Below are 24,366 nucleotides of genomic sequence, written 5' to 3' on the forward strand. Positions count from 1 at the left end.
AAATCGAAGGCCCCTGAACAACTATGTTACTAATGTGCGGAATGTATTTATCTTACAGTGAACTGCTTTGATGCCAAGTGGCCTAACTCCAAAATTGAAATTTTCCAGGAGTGAAAGTTGAAGTTCAATATCTCATGAACAATCCATATTTCTTTTATGTTGGGAACCAAAACCATAACTACTGTATGTAGTTAATTGTTTTATAACTTAGTGTTTACAAAAATCCTTTTAAAAAATACCTGTTCATAGAAGTGGATGGTACTTATCTGTACTAGTTCTTGGCATCCAAGCAGTCCATTCATTGTAATACTAGCTTAATATACCCATTCTTCGCGTGGGGGCTGTATTTGGAAGTCAACACCTGTGGAAGTATCACCATTCATTTCAGTGACCGCGAAAACTAAGGATTTGACACTAGTATCAATCAATATGGTCTATTTATACATGTCTCGGTATTCCTCACCCGCTGACACCCGGCCCGCATACAGTAGTAGCTGAATTTGCAAGTCATCGCTGATGGAAGTGTCACCATTGATCTCAGCGACCGTGAAAACTATGGATTTGACACTAATGTCGATCAATTTGGATTACTTTTACTACATGTCTCGCTAAACGCCCCCCTGAGACCCCCTGGTTCCAATTTTGACAAAAACGCTTCGCCTTAGACTGGGACCTGGACCAAGGTATCCGTGACCAAAATTTGCTAACTCTCGGTCAACTTGTCTGGTCTTCAGGTCGGTCCCAGTAAACGTCCCCCCCGAGACCCCCTGGTTCGAAATTAAAAAAAAAAACGCTTCGTCTTGATCTGGGGCCTGGACTAAGGTACCCGTGACCAAATTTTGGGAACTCTCGGTCCACTCGTCTGGTCCCCAGGTCGCACAGACAGACAGACAAACACACAAACAAACTCTTTATTTTATTTATATTAGATAAGATATACTATGTAAAATAGTCTCGTATCATAATATGTGATGTACAACAAATGTTACATTATATATTATCCGTAGCTCGTGATATGCTGCAACATATTAAAGCCTCAGAATAGTTGGGCAAGCGAATAATCCAGAAGTTACGTAACCCTATTGCGTTCATGGGAACGAAAACACAATAATTAAAACTATGCTAAATTACTATAGACTACCAACTGCACATTCAGAGAATTTATGAAGTTCACTCTATCGCAATAGTTTTATACAAACTAGATTTAGACTACGGATAATAGTTTTATACAAACTAGATAATCAATTATTATTATCATTATATTTACAGTACAACCAAATACAACGACATTAACTATTAGTTCTAATTAACTGAATTGAGCTGAAAATTAAATCTTGATCTTTAAAGATTAACTATTAATTTTATGCGTTCTGTACCTTTCTAAAGGAATAAAAGCTGGAATTGGTTTCAAGGCTGTTTCTGAGTGAATACTTTCTTCAAAATAATATTAAAAATTATAGAAAGATTTTCGAGACATTCGAGTTGAGTCGAGATTTTTAATAGCCGTCTCGACTCGAAAATTCGAGTCGAGAAATACGTTTGTCTCGACTCGTCTCGAATTTTACAAAGTGTGTCTCGACTCGAATCTCGACTCGAATTCGAGTCGAGATTCGAGACATGTCTCGAATCGAGCGCATCCCTAAAAATAAACGTTTTAGATTATTGTGTAATCTGTATAATGGATGCTAATGTTTAGCAGATGACGCAGAAGAATGCTCAGAAACTGTCTTCAATAGCATGTGTGCAAGTGGGTTAAGCCATATTGACCGAAAGTGAACGAACAAATTGTTATTAAATCTTTTCTTAAGTGAGGCATCATTATTGTCATTGATGGAGTTAAGAAGGTTTTTTTTTTTTGTTTAAAGATGATGATGATGATGCAGAAGAAGAATGTGAAAGATATCAACGGTGATAACAATGTAAATGGGGAAGACTACTTAAATGCCAGTAACACGAACTTTGCAGGTTTCTAAAAGTTCAGTAACAATTCGAAATTTACACCAGAATTTCGTTAAATATTGTTTTTAAAATTACTGTAATTCTTTTAGTATGAATTTTAAAGTAAATTTTGTCTTGTATTACCTGTCACAATTAAAAATCCATGTTTTTCGCGGGATCGTATCTTTTGTTCCTTGTAGCAATTAAATGTATGAAAAAATCAGTTCCCTTCATCATTTAATTGTATATATTAAAACTTTTCAAGCTGTAGATCTTGGTAAACTATTGAAATATATTGCGTTTACAAATGGAGTTTACACAATTCATAAAAGAAATACTGTAACAAACAAGGGGAAAAAAAGAAAAACTGTTATATGGTAACTTCTACACAATACAAATATAAAAATTACTTGAATGCTTTTAAAAAATGAAAATGAAATGAAATCTTTAAGTTTTACGTCCCACGATTATGCCGGCTAGGCTAAAGGAGACTGTGATTATGAGAAATGAATAAAATGGTGGAATGAAGAAAGTGGGAGGAAACGGAAGAACCCCGAGAAAATCCACGCACACGGTATTTGTCCACCACAAAGTTCACTTGGCGGGAGTTGGGATCGAACCCGAGACCCTTATCGCAAAAGTACATATCTGGCGTAGTGGGTATCTCCGTACCTACCGGTCAGCTGGTCCACGTTGGAATCTTAATCTATTACACTTTTGTTTTCTTTTCGTCGAAGGAATAGCTATAAAATGTATTACAGTTTTAGATCTGGTTTCAGCCTATTATTATTATTATTATTATTATTATTATTATTATTATTTACTTTTTTGTTTTGCAAGATAATAATATAAGATAACAAGTATAATTCTAGATCAAAAGTAACAGTGTTCTAGATCTTTCTTCCAAAAATACGATACAGAAATAAGCTTACATCCGAAATTAAACATACACTTAATTCAAACGAACATAGTGTGATTTTACCATTTGACCCAACCTGTATTTGTGTGTCTGTTTCTTTGTCTGTTTGCTTCAGAATAATTCTAGTAGAAACTTATTCGATTTTAATGAAACTCTGTGCATATCTTCCTTCAAATCTTCAACATTAACCTTATTGCTTGATGTTGCAAGAATCCATGAAGAATAAGGGAATGAATGGAAACAAAATCCATCCCATGTTGCACGTTTTCAAATACAGAAAACCACTTTATCACAGAAACTACGTAACAATTATTTCAATTCGTTAAACGTAGTGCATAATTTCTTTAGGATATTCCAATCAAGAATAAATTGGTAAAATGGGGTAAGTTTCATCAAATTTCGAAGTTTCATTATTGAAATAATAATATACAGAAAATGATTTTCCTTGATAACTTCCACAAAAATGATTCGATTTTGATGGCGTATCCTTTCTTTTAGGCTTCCCAATCACCCTACTGCATGGGGTTAAAGTTTGTCAAGAATTTAAGGGTGATTCCGCAATGAAAAAGTAAATGTGTTCCACGATATTTTTATTATTTGATTTTGTAGCATCGTAGGCAGGGCCGCAACTAGAGGGGGCTAGGGGGCCTGGCCCCCCTAAATATTGTGCCCCCCCAGACTTCAATACAAAATGCCGTCATTAAAACAAAAAACCCAATTTAGATATTTGTAAGAGAATTTTTAATGACTTGGCCCCCCTAATTTATTCATGTTTGCCCCAAACCTCTGTGGCTGGTTGCGGGCCTGATCGTAGGGTATGTTTCGTTTGAGGTTTTCAATGATTTCACCTAGATGGGATCAGGGGTGGACTGGCCATAATCAAGTACCGGCCCGATGGCCGCTGCGCCCTCCTCACATCAGTGCCTTTACGCCCTCCTCGGAAGGGCTAAGACCCGTCTTAGCCTCGAGAAGGCGCAGTTTCTTCTCTGAACACATTAAAAAAAGCTATATACATAATTATTTTATAAATTCGCTAGTTTTTGGCCAGCTAGGGCTCCACCCCAGACCCCGGTATTTGCTCGGCCTGCCGCCTCGCTCTTTCTGTTTTCGGCGTGGGAATGGTATTAATGATATTAGATTTACCCCTAAATATGTAGATTTGACTCTAATATCGGTCATTTTGGACGATTTTTACATATCACCCCCACGCTCCGCCACCAACCCCACGCTTCGCCCCAAATTCCAGTATTTGTTCGGCCTGCGGCCTCGCTCTTTCTGTTTTTGTGGCTTTAGGAATGTAGTTATAATGATCTTAGGGACCCTGAAATTTATAGATTTGACTATAATATCGGTCATTTTGGATGATTTTTAATATATCAATCCTCCCACCCCCACTGCTCAGCCCCCAGATCCAGTCTTTACTCGGCCTACGGCCTTGCCCTCTGGCCGAGTTTGGGTGTTTATATATATCTTTCTTTGGGCTTCTCCAGGAAATTCAGATATTTTTGAAATAATCCCAGAAACGACTTGAGGTGTACTTCGAACAAAACCCAAGCGTCCATCTTGAGTCTATTGGGATAACTCGATGGAGAAGTAAAAGCAAAGCTGCTGTAAAAATATTTGGACACTTTCATTACTGAGCACCCGACTCAAAGGATGCCAGACCAAGAAAATCAAAACCAGTATATGTGGAACTCGTAGCAGCTTTAAGTGCGATTGGCAACTCGCAAGAATTCAATTCCGAAGTCAGACAAGATGCAATGTCTCTCATTCAAAAGTTTTGCTCCTTTGAGACTATCATTGTGGCTATGATGTTTTTATTGATTATTCAGCATACCACATCTTTATCAGACTACTTGCAAACAAAAAACTTAGACTATGTCCAAGTATGGCGCCTGATATCCTCAACTCAACTTCAATAACTTGAAAGAAGCTAGGGACCAGTTTGACAAAGTCTACAAAGCAGCAGAAACTGTCCAACAGAAATGTCAAATAGTATAGAAGGACTCATTACAGATGTTCCTAGTCTAGAATAAGTTAGTATATAGAAACAGAATTGCCTGAGGTAAGATGTAGAAAAAGAAAGAAAATGGCAGGGGAATCAGCTTCTGATGAAGTAATTGAAGACAGTAAATACAGATTTGAAGTAACCGTTTTCAACTGTGTTCCAGACCAAATTTCTAACAGCATGTAGGAACGATTTGCTGAAAATCTAAGCTTATACTTAGATTTAGAGTGTATTGATCCTAAGAAGTTCAAGAGTTTCAGTCTGGCTTCGTTGTCACTGTAAAGAATCACTGAATTAATTCCTGATTGTGAAGAGGGAAAACTTAAAGAAGAGCTTCTTTCGTTTTCATCAATGTGGGAGGAGTTTTCAAAATCCCCTTATGAGAATTAAGAAAGATCAAGAAGCTGTTGAAGTTCGTATGATTGAAGATTTGATTGAAGAGGACAAGTTTTCTGAAGATTTCGTGGAGGATGAGGAGGAGTATTTGGGGCCGACTGACGATATTTCGGATTTAAGGTCTATAAAATGTGATGGAGTGAAGTACATTTCTTGCTTTAAGGGCACCTTCGATGTGATTCTGCAGTACAATATGTACTCAAGACTCTACACAGAATTATTCAAAGTTTATAAGCATCTCCTTACATTACCGGCAACACAAGTATTCTGTGAGCGAGCATTTTCAAAGCTCAGATACATAAAAACAAGACTCCGTTCAAGACTTACAGATGAACATCTGGAATCATTGTTCTTGATGAACTCAGAAAGAGACAATCTAACCAAAATAGACAACAATCTTATTATTGACGAAATGTGTGAGAAAAGCAGGGAGATACGAAGGCTCCTTCAAGCATAAAGCAGTGACTTTACTTTCATTTTCCAGTTTTGTTTTTGAATTTCTTTTTTCGCTAGGTAGGTATATAATTCTAAATTTACTTTTGTTAATTTGTAGTAAATGTTTCATGTATACTTTTTATCAACGGTTTTAAAAATAGATGAAAAATAAATTAATGTTGTTCTTGTTCTTGTAACCTCATACAGAGGTTGTACAATCCGCGGCAAAAAACCTGCAACATGAGCATATAAGTTTATTGTGAAATGACGAAGTCTTTTGCTCCAAAATAAGTGTGCACGCTAGGAGGCCGAGGTTTATCCTGGCGTGATTCGTTTCACTTAAAAGTTATGTTGATTGCCTGTGCTGTTAGGCGAAGTTTCACAATAAACTTACATCCTCATGTTGCAGGTTTTTTGCCGCGGATTGTACATAGGAGGAGATGCGGCACCGTAGTAGTTAAGTCCGCTATGGCCCTGGAATTGCTGAAAAAATAAAAAAAATGATAAATCTCTACTAAAGTCATTGCTTAATGTGCAGTTTTAACTCGTTGCGTCCAGTAAAAACCCCAAAATTAATGTTATGATGAACACAGCTTTAAAAGAACAGAAGTATGAAAAATAGCATAAGCCCCAAACTTAACTCAAATCTTCAGTTATAATTAGGCTGTTAACAAATATAGCCGAAGAATTTAAACAACTGGTGTTAATTTTGTAGTCTCAGTTAAAGTGTGCAGATTTATATAGGCCTAATATATTTAGTACTCAAAGTATCTTTGTTTGTTTATGAAAATATTGAATTTGTATAATTCTATCGTGATTAACTGCAATAGCTACTTAATCTTTTGTTGTTTTTTGTGTACTAATTTTCCGGGAGAAGCCCCCCGGCACTTCCTTTTAATAGGAGCGGGTATTCGATACAAGCGAAAGTCTCAGATGGATGGCGCCCTCCCAGAGTATGTGACCGCGCCCTCTTTATATAGCCAGTCCACCCCTGGATGGGATTAAAGTCAGTAAAGAATAAAAGATGGATTTACTTTACTGATCAAAACACGATAAGTTTCGTAAACTAACATTCGATTTTTGTGGAATACAGGATATACTTGAGATTTTCCAGTCATTCCCAGCACTTGAGTATAGACTCAGTGAAGGATAAAGGAATGAATTTAATTTCGTTCCTGACATTTAGAAAATTTAGTTATCGTAAAAATGTTCATAATATATCTGGACTGGACATGGACGTCTCAAGGCTTGACATTAGTGATAAAGAGTCCAACTGCAATAAGTCGTAGATTTACTGTCTCCTGTGAACATACTAATCTAACTGCTTTATCTTTCAGGACAGATCGATGCAGCAAAGAACGGCTTTGCACTTCTTCAACCAGAATTTGATCTGACGTTACCGTTGATGTTACCTGCCATCCTCCAGTCCTGAGTTTTGACCGAATCCATTCTGCCTCTCTGCCCCGCGTGATGATTCAGCCAATTTCTTATAGCTCTAGAATCATAACCAAAATCTAATAATGTGAGACAACTTCTCACTATTAGCAGCATGATCAAGAATCTCACCTTTTTGAGAGACAGTCAAATCTAAGGGCCTAAGGTAACCAGATATCCGGTTTATCCGTTATCTCGCTATGTTCTGATTCTGAAACGAGACGCCTATATGTACCGTTTTTAAGCAAAAACTAACAAATTGCCCTTGAAGTGTTATTCAGAATACAAGTTCTTAGAATAAATTGTTCACTTTTTCGTTGACATGATTGCGTATAGAGCCATTTTTACATCAACACTCACTGCCAGCAGTGCTAGCGCCTGTGCCTTTGGTGCACGTGGTTCCGGGTTCGATTCTAGAGGGAGAGGACGAAAGTTAACTTTACATCATTTACTTACAATTATTCATCCGTTTCTTTAGCCTACAAGGTATAACCGTGTGACATTAAATTAAAAAGTTTCACTTCATTTCAAGCTGAAATTTTTAAATGCTCTTGAGCGTTTTGGACTTTTGAATGCGTTACTTGTGTATTTTGTAAGTTGAAAACATTACTGGCGCCCAATGCAATCTAAGAATCATAGAATGACAGACTCCTTTCCCTCGCCCGATTCATATACATCCCGTTTTTTGCAAGTTAAAATTCTGGTCATTTTAAAAGAGCCTCTAATCCTAGGCGTCTTTCCTGACTCCAATTAAACCACACACGAAATATTCCACTGAATGAATGGATGTGAAGGCGTGTGTTAAGAATCAGAGTAACGTTTATTTCTAAGATTGTGTACTGATTTATTTATTGCACGTTGTATTATTAAGTAACTCACTTTATAGCCTATGGAACCCGGAAGTTCAATGCCGCGTTCACAAAAGCTTTCCATTGACTTCCACTTCCAAAGAATACCTATGATGTTCCTTCACTTGAATAAAATATTACGATGGGCAAAGATAGGCACGATGAACTGCGTGACGTCATGCGTCCTCCTACCTTTTCAGATCTACTTTTATCCCTGGATGTAGTACATAAATAAATAAAGAATCTGTTGCACCGGAATAAATAAAATCAATTTTTATTGGCAACGAACAACATACTTTTTTTTTTCTTTTAGCTCCCATAAAATTTAGTTTTTCACGAGAAATATGCATCTTCCACAAGCAAGTAATATTATTCAGTTATATATTACCTACCGATTGACATTACTGTATGTCTGGTCTTTCGGCAATATTCCAGCTCAATAGAATCTCATTAATCATACTATATAACAGTGATCGCCAAACCGTCAATCGTGAACTACTAGTAGCTCGCGGGGACATTTTTCGGCAGATCGTGTTAACACTCCGGTTGGCTAACCTTGATTCTTCCACCGAGCGAACTCATGCTACCGACAGTGGGGCGCTGACGACAACTGCTTTGTTTCTCACACGCAACTCCCATTATCAACCTCATCTCTCAGTTGCACTGTTGCCACACTTGGTACAATTGTATCAACTTGAGCCCTTTTTGTCATTCGTCGGCCCGTTGGTACCACGCTGGCATTTTCAGCCCCTTTTGTGAAAAATTTGGTACAATTCTACCGAATTCAGCAACATTTAACAAATAATTGTCACGTATTCAAAAGTGTCAGTAAGATTTTCTCTATCTCTCTTACCGGTTGTACATCTTTTTACAAATGTCAGTTTACTTACCGTATATTCTTCTTACAGTCTATTATCCTCCTTCGGTCGTGAAACAGGTGAGAATAAAGTGCAATAATTTATATTTTAATATTTTATTATTTATAACGTACTGCTTACAGTCGAACTCGGAGATGATTGATTTGTCCCTAGTTTTATATTTTTTTCATATATGGCCACAATACCGTTTTGGTTATTGGTCACTTTGAAAGAGAGGCGCGTTTGGTTTCGTTATAATACATACCGAAGATGATAACTGTTTTCCCTTTTAATTTGCGGCCTCTGTTATACTTCCTATGAGCAACAAAAGTTTTTTCTACTTCCAAGGTTGTTCGGGTTCCTCCTATTTGGATGTTTTTAAAAGTTTTTTTTTTAAAGAGTATTTTCTCGACTTGAACTCTTGGGAGAGGGGGGTGGGAGTTTTCTAGAACTTCACCTCTTTTAGTTTCGTGTTATTATAGAGCCATGTATTACACTGGTATAAAATAATGAATTCAGCCCTTTTTGTTTCAATTTGGTACTATTTTCCAGCCCACTCCAGAGATTGGACTGTGGCAACAGTGCTCAGTTGATTGGGTACGCGTGGAGTTTCTGCATGTTGTTTTTTTCATGTGTATATTAGACTTTTGCTAACTTGGATCGTTCATTTCATATTTACTAGAAATGTAAGTTTAAAGGCAATAAACAAATGTAAGATTTTTTTTTAAAATGTTGGTAGTTCTTTTGGTTGGTAGCTAATAGTAGGATATAAAAACGGTACGGTAGCTCAGAAGCTTCAAAGTTTGGCGAGCACTGTTACATATCGTCTTGGTAACGTCATAGGGAAAAGGTTGAAGAGGGTATATTTTACTATCAAAAATGAAATCTTCAAGTTTTACGTCCTACGATTATGCCGGTTAGGCTAAAGGAGACAGTGATGAGAGATGAATGAAATGGTAGAATGAAGAAAGTGGGAGGAAACGGGAGAACCCCGAGAAAACCTACGCACACGGTGTTTGTCCATTACAGAGCTCATTTGGCGCGAGCTGGGATCGAACCAAGGACCCTATGCATCAGAGGTGAACGCTCTACCACAGTTACCGCGGCCCCCTATATTTTACTATTAGTTCAAATGTTAATAGGTGACGTGGTTCTCGAACATTATTAATTTTTAGTTTTACAAAAAAATTAAAGTTTATCTCGATTTTCTCGTAAATTACGCATGACGTTTCACACTCATATTATATATTTGGTCTAGGAATTAATTCGTGCGGTTTTACAAAAGATGGCGTAACTAGCTTATTGTCCCATAGTTTCGTTGATCCAAACATGCGTTGAAAACTACTGTCATTGAGGATCTTGTTTAGTATATGTCAGTTGCTTGAAGCGGAAACAACAACATTTTTTCTTCAACTGAAAATGGCGCATTTTGTGCCTGATAAAGTGTTTTTGCGGGGAGTTATTCTTCATTGCTTTAACATGAAGAAAAGTGCTACCGCAAGTCGTCATATTTTAGTGGAAGTGTTTGGTGACCATGCTCTAGCTGAGCGAACGTGTCAGAAGTGGTTTGCACGGTTTAAAGGTGGTGATTTCAGCTTGGAAGACCAAAAGCAATTTGGACAGCCAAAAGAATTTGAAGATGAAGAATTGAGAGCATTGCTTGATCAGGATTCGTGTTAAACGCAGGACGAACTTGCAGAAGCATTTGGAGTTGAGCAAACAACAGTTTCCAAACGTCTCAAAGCCATAGGAATGATTCAAAAGATGTCTTATTGGGTTTCACATGAATTGAAAAGAAAGACGTTGAAAGAAGAAAAACCGTTTGCGAATTGCTGCTTCAAAGACAGAAAAGGAAGGGATTTTTGCATCGAATTGTAACTGGTGATGAGAAGTGGATTCATTACGAGAATCCTAAACGAAAAAAGGCCTGGGTGAAGCAAGGTGAACCAGGTCCTTCACAACCGAAACGAGATATTCATTGTGCAAAGGTTATGCTGTATATATGGTGGGATTTGAAACGTGTGGTGTACTATGAACTTCTGAAACTTGGTGAAACTATTAATGGACACCGCTATCGACAACAATTAATGCGTTTGAAGCAAGCTCTGGCCTGAAAACGACCAGAATGGAATAACAGGCATAATAAACTTATTTATCAAGATGATAACGCTCGACCACATGTCGCAAAACCGGTCAAAACCTATTTGGAAAATGTCGGATGGAAAGTGTTACTCCACCCGCCATATTCACCAGACACTGCTCCGTCTGACTACTACTTGATCGATTGCATGAATAACGATTTGATTGGACAGCGGTTCACTTCTTCAGAAAATATCGAAAAATGAAATTTTGAGTTTTACGTCCCACGGTTATGCCGGTTAGGCTAAAGGAGACGGTGATAATGAGTAATGAATGAAATGGTGGAATGAAGAAAGTGGGAGGAAACGGGAGAACCCCAAGAAAACCCACGCACACGGTGTTTGTCCACCACAAAGTTCACTTGGCGGGAGCAGGGTTTGAACCCGAGACCCCTAGCACCGGAGGTGAACGCTCTACCACTGAGCCACCGCGGCCCCTATCGAAAAATGGATCTTTGATTAGATTGCGTCAAAAGATGAGGAATTCTTTCGACACGGAATCCGTAAATTGCCTGAAAGATGGGAGAAAGTAGTGGCTAGCGATGGACAATATTTTTGTTAACATATTCATTTGGGTCTAGGTCAAAACCCCCACAGCCAAAACCCCCACACTCAAGAAATGTCAAAACACCCACACAAACGGTCATAACCCCCACACAAATGGACAAATCTCCCAAACGCACGAACGGTCAAAACCCCCACAGCCAAAACCCCCACACTCAAGAAATGTCAAAACGCCCACACGATCGGTCATAACCCCCACACAAATGGACAAATCTCCCAAACACACGAACGGTCAAAACCCCCACAGCCAAAACCCCCACACTCAAGAAATGTCAAAACGCCCACACAATCGGTCAAAACCCCCACACAAATGGACAAAACAGCCACACATAGCAACGGTCATAATCCCCACATAAATGGACAAAACTCCCACAAAATCGGACAAATCCCCCACACTCTGAAATGATCGTCATTTCACGTCTTTGTTGCGGCTCTTTATGACGCCCAAGAAGAATAGTTGCAACATCAGTTTAAGTGGAATAAAAGATGTTATTAAAAAGTACAAGGGCAATACATGAGTATGGGATTTTGTCAATTTGTGTGGCAGTTGTAATTATTTCTGCATGTGGGAGTTTTGTCCATTTGTGTGGGGGTTTTGTCCATTTATGTGGGGATTGTGACCGTTGCTATGTGTGGCTGTTTTGTCCATTTGTGTGGGAGTTATGACCGTTGGAGGTTATGACCGACTACCAGTGTGGGGGTTTTGGCTGTGGGGGTTATGACCGTTCGTGTATTTGGGAGATTTGTCCATTTGGGTGGGGATTATGACCGATCGTGTGGGCGTTTTGACATTTCTTGAGTGTGGGGGTTTTGGCTGTGGGGGTTTTGACCGTTCGTGCGTTTGGGAGATTTGTCCATTTGTGTGGGGGTTATGACCGTTTGTGTGGGCGTTTTGACATTTCTTGAGTGTGGGGGTTTTGACCGGTTCCCATTCATTTACTTTGTTTTTGAAATAAAGCTTCAATTTTTATTAAAAACCGCACGAATTAATTCCTAGACCAAATATATAAGTTTAGTTCTTGGGCATTTAAAAATCGAACGCTAACAACATTGTAGAATTACACTTTTCTTTATCCATAGAAGACCTGGTATCGGTGCTGGTACTTTTGGCGCACATTTTAGAATGTTTATAGGTAAAATTCAATACTTTGCGTGAAAAGATATATTTATAAAGAACAAATTTATGCAAGTGATACACCAGTATTTTATGTTTGCAAGTATAGGGTTACTAGTGTAAAATCATTACAAGTGTTTTACAACGGATCAGATAAGCGAGCGCATATGATAGATGATTGTATTAGATACTATTTTCCACTGACGATGTATTTCTGCAGAGTGTACAGAAGTTGTATTTTACGTTTATAAGTGGAGCGCTACTAGCATGAAACCCTGGCAAGTGCTATTCAGACTCTTATCATTGCCAAAACCCACTCGTTTTCATTACCCTCGCTTGCGTGTATACTTATCTTCACTGACGCGCCTGCTTCCTTCGTACGCATCCCGTCAGCTTCGCCCTGCCACGACTCGGTTAGATAGTATGTGTGCTTTTTGGTGGCCACCAAGCACATTTTGGTTTGTTTTTGCACAGTAGTTTTTTATGCTATACATCCGGAAGCCGTAATTGTACGCAAATCGTAAAAAGAATTGTAATTTTTCAGCAATTACTTTTTATGGTCCCCTTGAATTTTATCTGTGCCGTGTGAGATATTTTCGCTCAGTGCAAATAACTTAAGAAACAATAAGAAGGAAATTACTGAAAAATAATTTTTCAATAATTATTTCGAGTTGTACGACATAAGTAAACCTGTACGATGGCATCAGGTGTCCCTACTTAAGGAGGATCAGGTCTGACATTTGTGTGTTGAATGGAGGAGGGGAGGGTAAGCTTCAGCGTCATAGAGACTGGGAAATGACATCTGAAGAAGTTAAGTGCTCTACCATCAATTGATATTTTGATTCCTACAATCTACGGGCAACAATTGATCAGAATATATCAACACATGCATATACATATAGCAATGCAAATGAAGAAGAAAAACTAACAGTAAACGGAAAAAGACAGAAATCTTGATTTCTTTAAATGTAAGCGTAGAAGAAATAAAAGTAAAAGAAATGAAGCAAAGAGAAGAAATTGGACGCAAGGGAAGCAGCGACGAAAACAACAAAGAAATTCCACCATCAAGTGTCCAAGAGGGAGAAACAGTCTCTCTCGATTATCCAACAGACATTCTGAGTCACCAGGATCAACTTTCAGAAGAAAGTGAACGGTACAGTATAACTGACTACAGAGACGTGAAAGGTGCGCTCTCGTACGTAAAAGGATTTTTTCATCTCGTAAAAACTGCCTTTGGTTTGGGAGTATTGTCTGTTCCACTAGCTTTTAGTCGAAGTGGTCTTTATGGAGGACTTCTACTTACTGTTGCAATATGTGTTGTAGGAGGATACACATGCTGGCAACTGATAAATTGTGCACACGAACTTTGTCGCAGATCAAGACAACCAGCTCTTCTGTATCCAGATGTCGCTGAATATTGTTTCCGACTGGGCCCTGAGAAATTGCAGAAATTTGCAGGAATATCAAGATGTATCGTTAATGCTTTTATGCTTGTAAATATGTATGGTATATGTGCAGTTTATGTGGTATTTGCCGCACAGACTTTGAAAATATTTATTGATTATTACACGAATACCAATTATGACGTTCGCATCTATATGTCTCCAGTTATATTTTTCCTTATTTTTCCTAATTTGATAAGAAATCTCAACTATCTAGCTCCTTTCTCGACACTTGCCACGCTGTTACAGCTAATAGCTTTGGGAATTCTATACAGCTATTTCTTTACAGATTTACCTCCCATCCATGAAAGAGCATCCTTTATTGTGGACAAAGAATCTATTCTAGCTTTTGGACCTATTGCGTTTGCTATTCATCCTATTTGTGGATTGAATGCGATAGAGGTTCAAATGCGAAAACCAGCTCAATTTAACGCCTTCCCATTCGGTGTAGTTCCTACGGCTATGTTTTTCATAACATTTTTAACATGTCCCACTGGATTTTTTGGCTTCTGGAAATACGAATTTCCGAGAGGAAGCATAACATCAAACTTACCACCAAATGAGCGCCTTGCACGTTCTACACAAATATTATTTGCAATAGCAATACTTTTGACGCACTTGCTTTACTTCTATGTCCCCTTCAATATAACATGGAAAGGAATCAGAAAATGCAAGTTTATTAATGAAACTAATGAGCTGACTTATGAATATATTTTCCGCGCTTTATTAGTTGTCTTGACAAGTATACCAGGGTTAATCCTTCCTCGTGTGGGGCCCTTGGTTACCATAATTGGATCAGTTGTTTTATCAATATTAGGGTATGTGTTTCCACCTTTGTTTAATCTAGTAACTTTTTGGGACAGAAAGGAAAGTCTTTATTGGTATAAAATCTACTTGATTTCTAAGGATGTAGTTTTGATAGCTTTTGGATTACTTATATTCGTTGTAGGCACTTATGCTAGTATAGAGGACACTATTGTGACATATGCAAAATAAAATTTGATATTTTCCAATTGAAATCCTAATTACTATATGCATTTTATTTATGTGCTATGGGAAAAATATAGGTTTTTGTGACGTAAGTGTATAACGTTACTTCCGTAACTATGTTATCATCATACCAACGTACAGAAGGTAATTCATTTTATAAATTATACTCTAACCCCCCCCCCCCAAAAAGCTCTGGCAAACGACAAAGCCGATAACCGTATCATTCAAGGCAGCAGCGTTATTTGCAGTCTTGTTGTGGGGAGAGGGAAAAACTATCTGATATAAAAATTACATTTTTCATCACTATTAGACCAGGGGTGTCTTTTCAGACTCCGCTTGAGGGAGGCAAGAGCACCACCGACATAAGATTTTCACGTTTTGTACTAGTAGTGTATATTAGTAGACAATCGATTATTGCCCCCTCCTGCCCCACTAAATGACCCCCCTGTATTAGACTTCCAAACTATGCTATGTTTAAGTGCAGGATGTCTTATAGAACGACTTTGTCCGTCCGTTTGTTGACAAGTATCAGAGAAAAAACGGTGAAAGACATCAGGATGAGGGTTTTTTTTTTTTTTGTAATAGAATCTGTCCTTGGGACGCTGAATCAATCTCTGCTAACTCACTATTCAAACCGGAAGTGGTTCAAATTAGTAACTCCTTAGATAACGTTTATCGCGATAGGACAAAAATGGAAACATCGAGAAGCTTTTTGATTCAGCTTCAACATAACACAATCATGACTATCCACAATACTCGACTAAAACCGAAAATGGTTCAATTTACTATTGCTTTCGGTTTCAATATTAGTTTCAACGTTTATCACCATAGAATGAAAATAGTAACAGATGACGAGAAGCAGTTTTTTTGCAAACGATTCAGAAGACAACATATCCTGAATAGTTCTGTCGAATTTTTGTGACATTTGCGGTTTTCGGTTTTTAAGAAAACCGGTTTTCTAAACCGAAAACCGCAACTGCGGTTTTCGAAAGCGAAAGCCACCCGAAACCGTGTTTGCGGTTTTATAAGCGAAACCATGTTTGTCCTTTTCAAAGCAGAAACAATGTTGCTGTTTTTAATTACACCTTTTAACAATTGTGAAAGCATCTATCAATCGAGAGAATTGTATTGATTTATATGTGTATTTTAACTTTTTTTTTATTTGCTCCAAGACTATATGGTAATATGTGCACCATCGGCGCAAATCTGTCTTCAACATTGGGGGGGGGGACGGGTAAGACCGTTCCGATATTATTATATATATATATATATATATATATATATATATATATATATATATATATATATATATATATATATATATATATATATATATATATATATATATATATATATATATATATATATATATATATATATATATATAAAAGCGATGTTCAAAATATTTATAAAGTTGAAAAACACAGCTGTAAAGGATCAGGGGAGCAGAATTGTCTTCAGTGGCGTATTTAGGAGGCTATAGGGCTCAAGCTCGCCCCGAAATAAATTTGTTAGTTTTTCGCATTCCACGTACAACAATAATCCTTCTTACCATTTCTAAGAATGTCATTGATTTTCCATTTTTTTATGCTCTTTGTTCAGAAATAATACTGTATTTGTCAAATTTCATTCCACGTAAGAACTGCGTCCTTTTATTCTTTCTTTCGTCCTTTCTACTTTTCTGTTTCTTTTTCTTGGCGCTACTTTCTTTCATTTCGCCTATCATACTTTATCGACCGTTGTCAGTTGTGATTTAAGTCGGCCGTCATCAGTAACACCAAAACTAAGAGGAGTTGATAAGCGAAACTGATGTTCCACACCAACTTGCGCGGATATCAACATGACAGAACTTTAGTTATTAGAACAAAGGAAAAAAGATATCGTTTAGATATTTTTAAAAGAAAGAAATGTTTGAATTAAAGAAAATCAAAACGGGGGAATAATTAGCCCGGGAAATTAGGAAGGTCAAGAGGATTTTTCGTTTTTCATGCATGAATAGAATAAAAGGTTAGATTCACTCCTAAATTTTTGTATCATATCATATATAGGATTTATCGGTCTGCAATTCTTGCCATTATAACTTAATTATATTTAATTCTCAAGCTCAGGAGGGCAATTGCCCACATCCTTCCTTGTGTTGGGCATGAGTGTAGGACAAAATCCAAGCTAAATTCTGGTAAGTCGGACAAAATCCAAGTGGATAAAATCCAAGTAACAGTATCATGTGCGTAGCTGTGGTATGTGCCTATGAACACCCTAATTATATTGTTTGTTTTTTTCTTCAATTGCTAATTTCATTCTAAAGTTTTATCTGTAATTCTTCAATTTATTGAAATAACTAATTATTAGTGACTGACTAAATTGGATGAAGTGTTGAAAATTTGATTTTGGAAGCGCTCAATGAACAGTTAGCAGAGTACCCAAGCAAGATTTTGTGGGGAAGCTGATTGGTGGCAGCCATAATGCAGTAGAATGCCAGGACATTTACTGTAAAATGAAAATTTCTTTTTTTCTTTTTTCTTTTTTTTTTTTGAGCACCAGGTCGATTTTGGACTAGAATCGGTGCAATTAATTAAACAAGTAAGTAAGTAATAATTATTATTACTGTTTAGTGAGACTGACAGATACAACGAAATCAGTGGTTTAGTGCTTTTTTTTAACCTCAAAATTTTGGTTTGGAACACAATAATGGCTTGCTTATGCGAATTGTTCGTGTACGAGATCATTATGCAGTTTTAAACTAAAGTCCAGTTTCCCTAGAAACTACGATCACATCTATCTGTCATGTGAGCCCAGGTATTACGCGGATTAGTCGGGAAAAAGAATCACAAACAAAATGACTTGATTGTCGCAATAGATAGATTTGCGCTCCTTATGAGTGCAAATCTCATCCCGACCTTATGTATCAGCTTTTCAGAAATGTAATGTCAAAAGAAAATACTTCACTCGAAACTACAATTGATTTTGATAACAAAGATACTGCTCCGAAAGTATAAAATCAAAATTTTAAAACCTCTTTTGTCTTGGTAGTTATAAATTCGAATAAAACATGTACGATTCCCAGTTACCTATTAAATATTATATTTACGTTGATAACCTCGTACAGATATACTTTGAACGTGCATCATGGTAACTTGTGACTACATATTTTCTTTCGATAACTCGCGGAAATTATGCTATCCTGTGAATAGGAATACCACTTAAACATTTTATATATATATATATATATATATATATATATATATATATATATATATTTCGTCTGAAATTAAATTTTATTCTGTTTGGTTGGATTAGTAAAGTCGACATCCTTTTACGTCTTTGGATTTCAGATGTGATGTGGGCTATGAATAAAATGTGAATGTTATATGAGTGATATATTTTCATGTCCTAGGTTAAGTTAATTTAGATTAGATTAGTTTAGGTTAGAATAGGTGTAGGTTAAGGTTACTGTATGTGCCGATAGTCAAATTTTGTGTTCCTATATGTCTGTGAAAAGAAAATCGTAGGAAGGAAGGACATAGAAAGGTGACAATATTCCGTGCACAGAGGGCAGGTGACCAAATGTGTATAAATCCTGTCGCCGGAGTCATTGTTTTTCAAAGGCACAAAAGGAGCAAAATAAGATATATATTAAATATAAGAAGTTCTAGCCCACCAACCACTATAAAAATTTAGTATAAAGAGAATTGATTAAGTGTGATGATGCAAGTGAGTCAAGATGGCGGCAAGTGTAGTTGGACGACCCGTAGCTCCTGAAGAAAAACAAGGTATTAGCGTGGAACTGTGTAAAAAATGTAAATACAACATTGAATCTACTACATTAAATGTTTGTGAAGCATGCAATATAAAGATTCAAAACAAAAATACAATAGTAACACGATCAAGATCGAAAAACATTCAGACGAATTCATGTGCTTCGCAAACAAACGACGATCGGGTGGAAAATGACACAGTAAAGGGAAAGTGTTTTAGTTGCGTTCGGACAGAACATGAGGTTTCGTCTTTGAAAGAAATGGTACATATTTTGCTTAGTGATGTGAATACATTAAAAAGTACGATTCATGATATCAAGGAACAACAGGAAGGAAGTGTGATTAAAAGTGATGAAGTGCAAGTGCAAGGAGAAAACATGAGTTCAAGTACGGTAAAAGCGAACCATTGTGACAGCAATGTAGATGTTGATAGCTTGGTACAAATAATAAACGTATTACAGGATGACATAAAGTCCCTAAAATCAGAAAACGAGGCATTGCAGCAAAAAATAAAGTCAGTAGAATCAGATGTTGAAACTCAAAGGAACCCCAACCAGTGGCAGAAAGTAAACTACAGTAGACCTAGAAAATATTCAGATGTGGTTTCAAATAGTTCAGTTGTATGTGTAAACAGATATAGTGTGCTAGAAAACGTCGAAAGTGAAGTGGATATGAGGTCAAATGTAAATCAGGCAGGAAACTCACAAAAGAAGACAAGTGTAAGAATGCCCACAAACAAAGGACAAACGATAAAGCAATCCCAAGTGCGCAAAGCTTCAATCAATAAGATTGGTACAAGAAGAAAGCTCCAGACAGAGTCGCAAGTGTACATATACGGTGATAGTCATGGTCGAGGACTGTCTATGAAAGTGAGCGACAATTCTAAACACAAGTTGGCAGTACAAGGGAACATCAGGCCTGGAGCGAAAAGTGTTGATGTGTTATCTGGCATCAATACGAACAATGTAAATAAAGAAGGTAATTGTGTAGTAATATTAAGTGGAACAAATGATGTGGCTAGGAATGAAGGTTGTGAGGCTGTGAGTAGGATTAGAAATAAACTAGCTGTTTTGAATAAATGTAAGTTAATAGTAGTAAACATTCCTTACCGGTACGACCTTATTAAAGAATCGTGTGTTAATGAAGCTGTTCAAGCCACTAACTTAAAACTAAAAGCAGTATGTAATCAATTCACGAATGTTGATATGGTTGATATCAGTAAGTTAGGTAGGGAAATGTATACTCAACACGGTATGCATCTGAATCAAGCAGGGAAGGATCTATTAAGTATAAAGATCTGTGAAATAATTGATAAGAGCATAGCCACTACATTAGAAAGTAAAAAGGCAATAGCGATGCCTTGGTCTGTACAGGAAAACCCAAATCACCCGACTCCATGAATGAATTGAAAATTTCGTGGGGCCGGGTGGAAACTTCAAACCTAACAAAGTCGCTTAAAATTAATGATATAAGTAGAAATGTAACTGTTAATAAACGATCAAATGTACAAGGTAATATGAGTCAGGGAGTAGAACCAATTTCAGTCAATGCTGTCCAATTAGCCCAACTATCTAATAAAGCTGATGATACACACTCAGTGACCAGCAATGTTCTTAAACTATGCTTTCTTAATGTACAAGGGTTGAAGGACAAATCATTCCTTATTTCAGATTTTGCCTACGAAAATGATTTACATATTTTCTGTGTGAGTGAACATTGGAGTGCGGACAGTGAACTCCAATACAACAATATAGATGGTTTTTCTATGGCAAATAGTTACAGTAGGAGTATATACATACATGGTGGGGTCGCTATCTATGTTAATAGTCAAATAGAATATCGTCAATTAGATATAACTTTTCTTAATACTGAACGTGAATTTGAATCAACTGCAATTTTTCTGGATCAGTACAAGTTAATAATTGTATCTGTTTATAGAACTCCTGATAGTAATCCAAATATTTTTTTAGAAAAATTGGAGAAGTTATTGGCATTTCTCAGCAACTGGCATAATTATGAGATAGTAATAGGGGGCGATGTAAATGCACATTTTGATGTGACTACTGACAAACGAACTGTCCATGAGTTACTTAATCTACTCAGACAACATAATCTTCAAGTGATTAATCGTAAACCGACTAGAGGCACAGCGTGCTTAGATAATGCATTTACCAATGTAAAAACGGAATATTTAACCAGTAATGTATGTCAATTTCCTTTCTCAGATCATGATGCCCTGCTAGTCAATCTAAGTACAACAAAAGTAGAATCCTGCAACTTTAGTTTTCCCACCACCGAACTTATAGCAACTAGGCCCATCACAGAAACTAATTTGCAAAGTTTCATTCAACAATTATCGTGTATAAACTGGGAAGTTAACATTAGGTATGATAATTTAAATGCCAGCGATACATTTGATCTTTTTTTAACAAAGTTTCTAAATATTTTTGATATGTGTGTGCCTAAAAGGGTGGTCCGATATAATTCATCAAAGAAAACAAAGTTAGGTAAAAGAACGTGGTATACCCCAGAACTCTCTGCCATGAAAGATAAAGTAATGCAGTATTATAATATATATAAGAATAAAATGACTAGTGAATCCAGTGATATTTATAAGTCTCAAAGGAGTAAATATAAATCTGCAATAAAGGTAGCGAAAGCAACATACAATGAAAATTGCATTGAATTATCATCAAATAAATGCAAAACTGCATGGAAGATAATCAACAAGGTAAGCAATAGAAATAATAACAATAATAATGTTACGCTGTCGCCTGATACTCTTAACACGTATTTTGTTACTTCCGTAGAGGAAATCAAGAAAAACAATGCAGATACTAATGTAAATATGTATCAGTATTTAAGTCAACATACTCCATTTAATAGTTCTTTTGTTATTAACCATGTTAGCCCTGATGATGTCATAAAAGTAGTTAAAAAAATGAAAACTTCGGACAGTAAGGATATATTTGACATATCGAGCAACCTTATAAAAGCTATAATTAATCAAATTGCGCAACCCCTTGCAATATGCTTCAACAAATGTTTCTCTCAAGGTATTTTTCCCAAAGCACTTAAAATAGCAAAAGTTATTCCTATACACAAAACGGGAGATCGATCGTGTTCATCTAATTACCGTCCAATATCCCTTATTCCAGTTTTTTCTAAAATTATGGAAACTATTGTTAAAGATCAGCTATATAAATATATGACTGAGCAAAACATAATTCTAGAAGCTCAATTTGGATTCAGATCTGGGAAATCCACAATTGATGCAGTAGAATCACTAACGAAAAAAATATATGAAGTTTTTGAAAATAAGGGTTTTGCTCTAGCTACATTCTGCGATTTAATTAAAGCATTTGACTGTGTGGATCATAAAATTCTATGTGATAAGTTAGCGTATTACGGATTCCACAGTAGTAGTTTAAACTTTGTAAAATCCTATTTAAAGGAACGTAAACAGATAGTCAGTGTTAACAACATGTATTCAAACATCTTAGAAGTGAAATATGGGGTACCGCAGGGTTCTGTTCTGGGTCCGGTACTATTTTTAATAATGATAAATGATTTGCCTCTAAATACTAATACCACATCAATTCTATACGCGGATGACACTACGCTACTTAACATAAATACAAGCTTTGAAGAAGTGTATATAGAAGCTCAAGGCGCATTAAGAGAGGCAGCGACCTGGTTTAAAAGAAATGGTTTTGTGCTAAATCAAGATAAAACAAAAAAAGTAACCTTTAGTCTCAATCACTGCAATGATAGAGGAAACTATGATGTATCTGAGGTTAAATTTCTTGGTATACATATAGACAGCCAACTAACCTGGGAACAACATGTCAAATATGTATGTACAAAGCTCTCCCGGGTGCTCTTTCTGTTAAGAAAATTGAAAGATACAGTTCCTTATGAGTATCTGAGGAATTCATATTTTGCATTTTTTCACAGCATAATTGGATATGGGATTTTGCTTTGGGGTAACAGTAGCCAAGCACATGATGTTCTAGTTTTGCAAAAGAAAGCCATCAGGATTATTGTTGGAACACATGATAAAGAACACTGCAAACCACTATTTATCAGGCTTAAGATAATGACAGTAGTTAATGTATATATTTATCAAGTGCTACTTTACACTAAGAAAAACCTGGCAAATATGACACTCAGAGATGAAGTACATACATATAATACTAGATTGTGTAAGAAAATTGATATACCCTTCACTAGATTATCGAAGATCAAAAATAGTTATTTAGTTATAGGACCAAAGCTATTTAATAAACTAACATCCTCCATACAACAGCTGCCATTTAAGGTTTTTAAGAAAAAGTTATATGACTGGTTAATAACGAATCCATTTTACTCAATTCAAGAGTTTAGTGAATGTCAAGACATTGTGTCCTAGTTTGCAGTATCACTTTATTTCAAATATTATTAGGTTGTTCATAATAATATTAACCAATAACTGATTGTCTGTATGTAATGATTATTTTATATATATATTTAATATTAACCAATACTGATTGTCTGTATGTAATGATTATTTTATATATATATGTAATATTAACGAATAACTGATTGTATGTAATGATTATTTTATATATATCTGTATCTGTATTTTATATATCTGTATCTATATGTATATTTCATTCGGACGTTGTCTATTGCTTGTAAAGCTCAATGACAATAAAATATTCTATTCTATTCTATTCTATTCTATTCAGCTTAAAGAAGATATGCCAAGAATCACAAGACTCTCAGATGTCAACATATTTCGTTAGTATTATCATTAGTACTATTAATGGAAAATTTTATTCAGTAAGAAATTCTGGTAAAACGAAACATTACGTATATGTTGTCAGAGTTTTCCTGTTTAGCTGAAAAATCGAATATCAATTTGTAGAAGCATTGAAATATATATATTTAAATCTTCATATTGTTCGAGATAGAGCTGTAGCATCTGTGTAAATGAAACGAAAGGTTTTCTTTAATAAAATGTAGATTTTTTTTTCCGTTGCGCTAAAAGAAACTATGTTTTGGACATTGTGGATTTTTTTCTTTGGTAGGGCCATCACACACAAAACATCAGATTTTCCGTAGTCCTCATTGTCAGCATAACTGGGAGGTCGACATCCTGTGTCGGTGGTTTGTGGTTTGCAACCTTTTTCACGAGGGGTTGCTGATGACGGATTGCAGGCCTGGGTGCCGAGTTGTGAGTTGTGATTGAAGAGGCTCGAAAATTATCTTCTTTGGGCAAATTTGAGTTCCATTTTCCGGGGACAACTGGTTTGGTGAATTGATCGGGGATTGTTGGTAGCATACCTGCACCGGGCCCAGTAGGTTCGCGACCACCAGTCAGTGATACATTTATCCAGTCAGGCACGTAGCCAAGGGGTGGGTCCGGACCCCCCCTTCGAGACCAGAAATAAAAAGAATTAAGGAAGGATGAAACAAAAAGAAACAAGAAATAGGAAGAATCAGCGTTAAAAATTTAAAAAAAGCTAAAAATAAATATAATTTTT

The 24,366-nt window shown here is 36.4% G+C and overlaps 2 protein-coding genes across 4 annotated transcripts in view; one reads left to right on the forward strand and one right to left on the reverse strand.

Annotated features, from left to right (window-relative positions):
• Positions 1-24,366, reverse strand: part of Pkc53E (Protein C kinase 53E) — a 1,159,983-nt gene that overhangs the window by 179,099 nt on the left and 956,518 nt on the right. The gene's annotated exons all lie outside the window — the stretch shown is intronic.
• Positions 13,603-15,112, forward strand: LOC145680531 (proton-coupled amino acid transporter-like protein acs). The gene has a single exon (XM_081751145.1). It carries the CDS (start codon positions 13,650-13,652, stop codon positions 15,087-15,089), a length of 1,440 nt encoding a protein of 479 aa, XP_081607271.1. The 5' UTR covers positions 13,603-13,649; the 3' UTR covers positions 15,090-15,112.

This window comes from Thermobia domestica, chromosome 3 (assembly GCF_964235325.1).
Source record: "Thermobia domestica chromosome 3, izTheDome1.hap1.1, whole genome shotgun sequence".
Lineage (NCBI taxonomy): Eukaryota > Metazoa > Arthropoda > Insecta > Zygentoma > Lepismatidae > Thermobia > Thermobia domestica.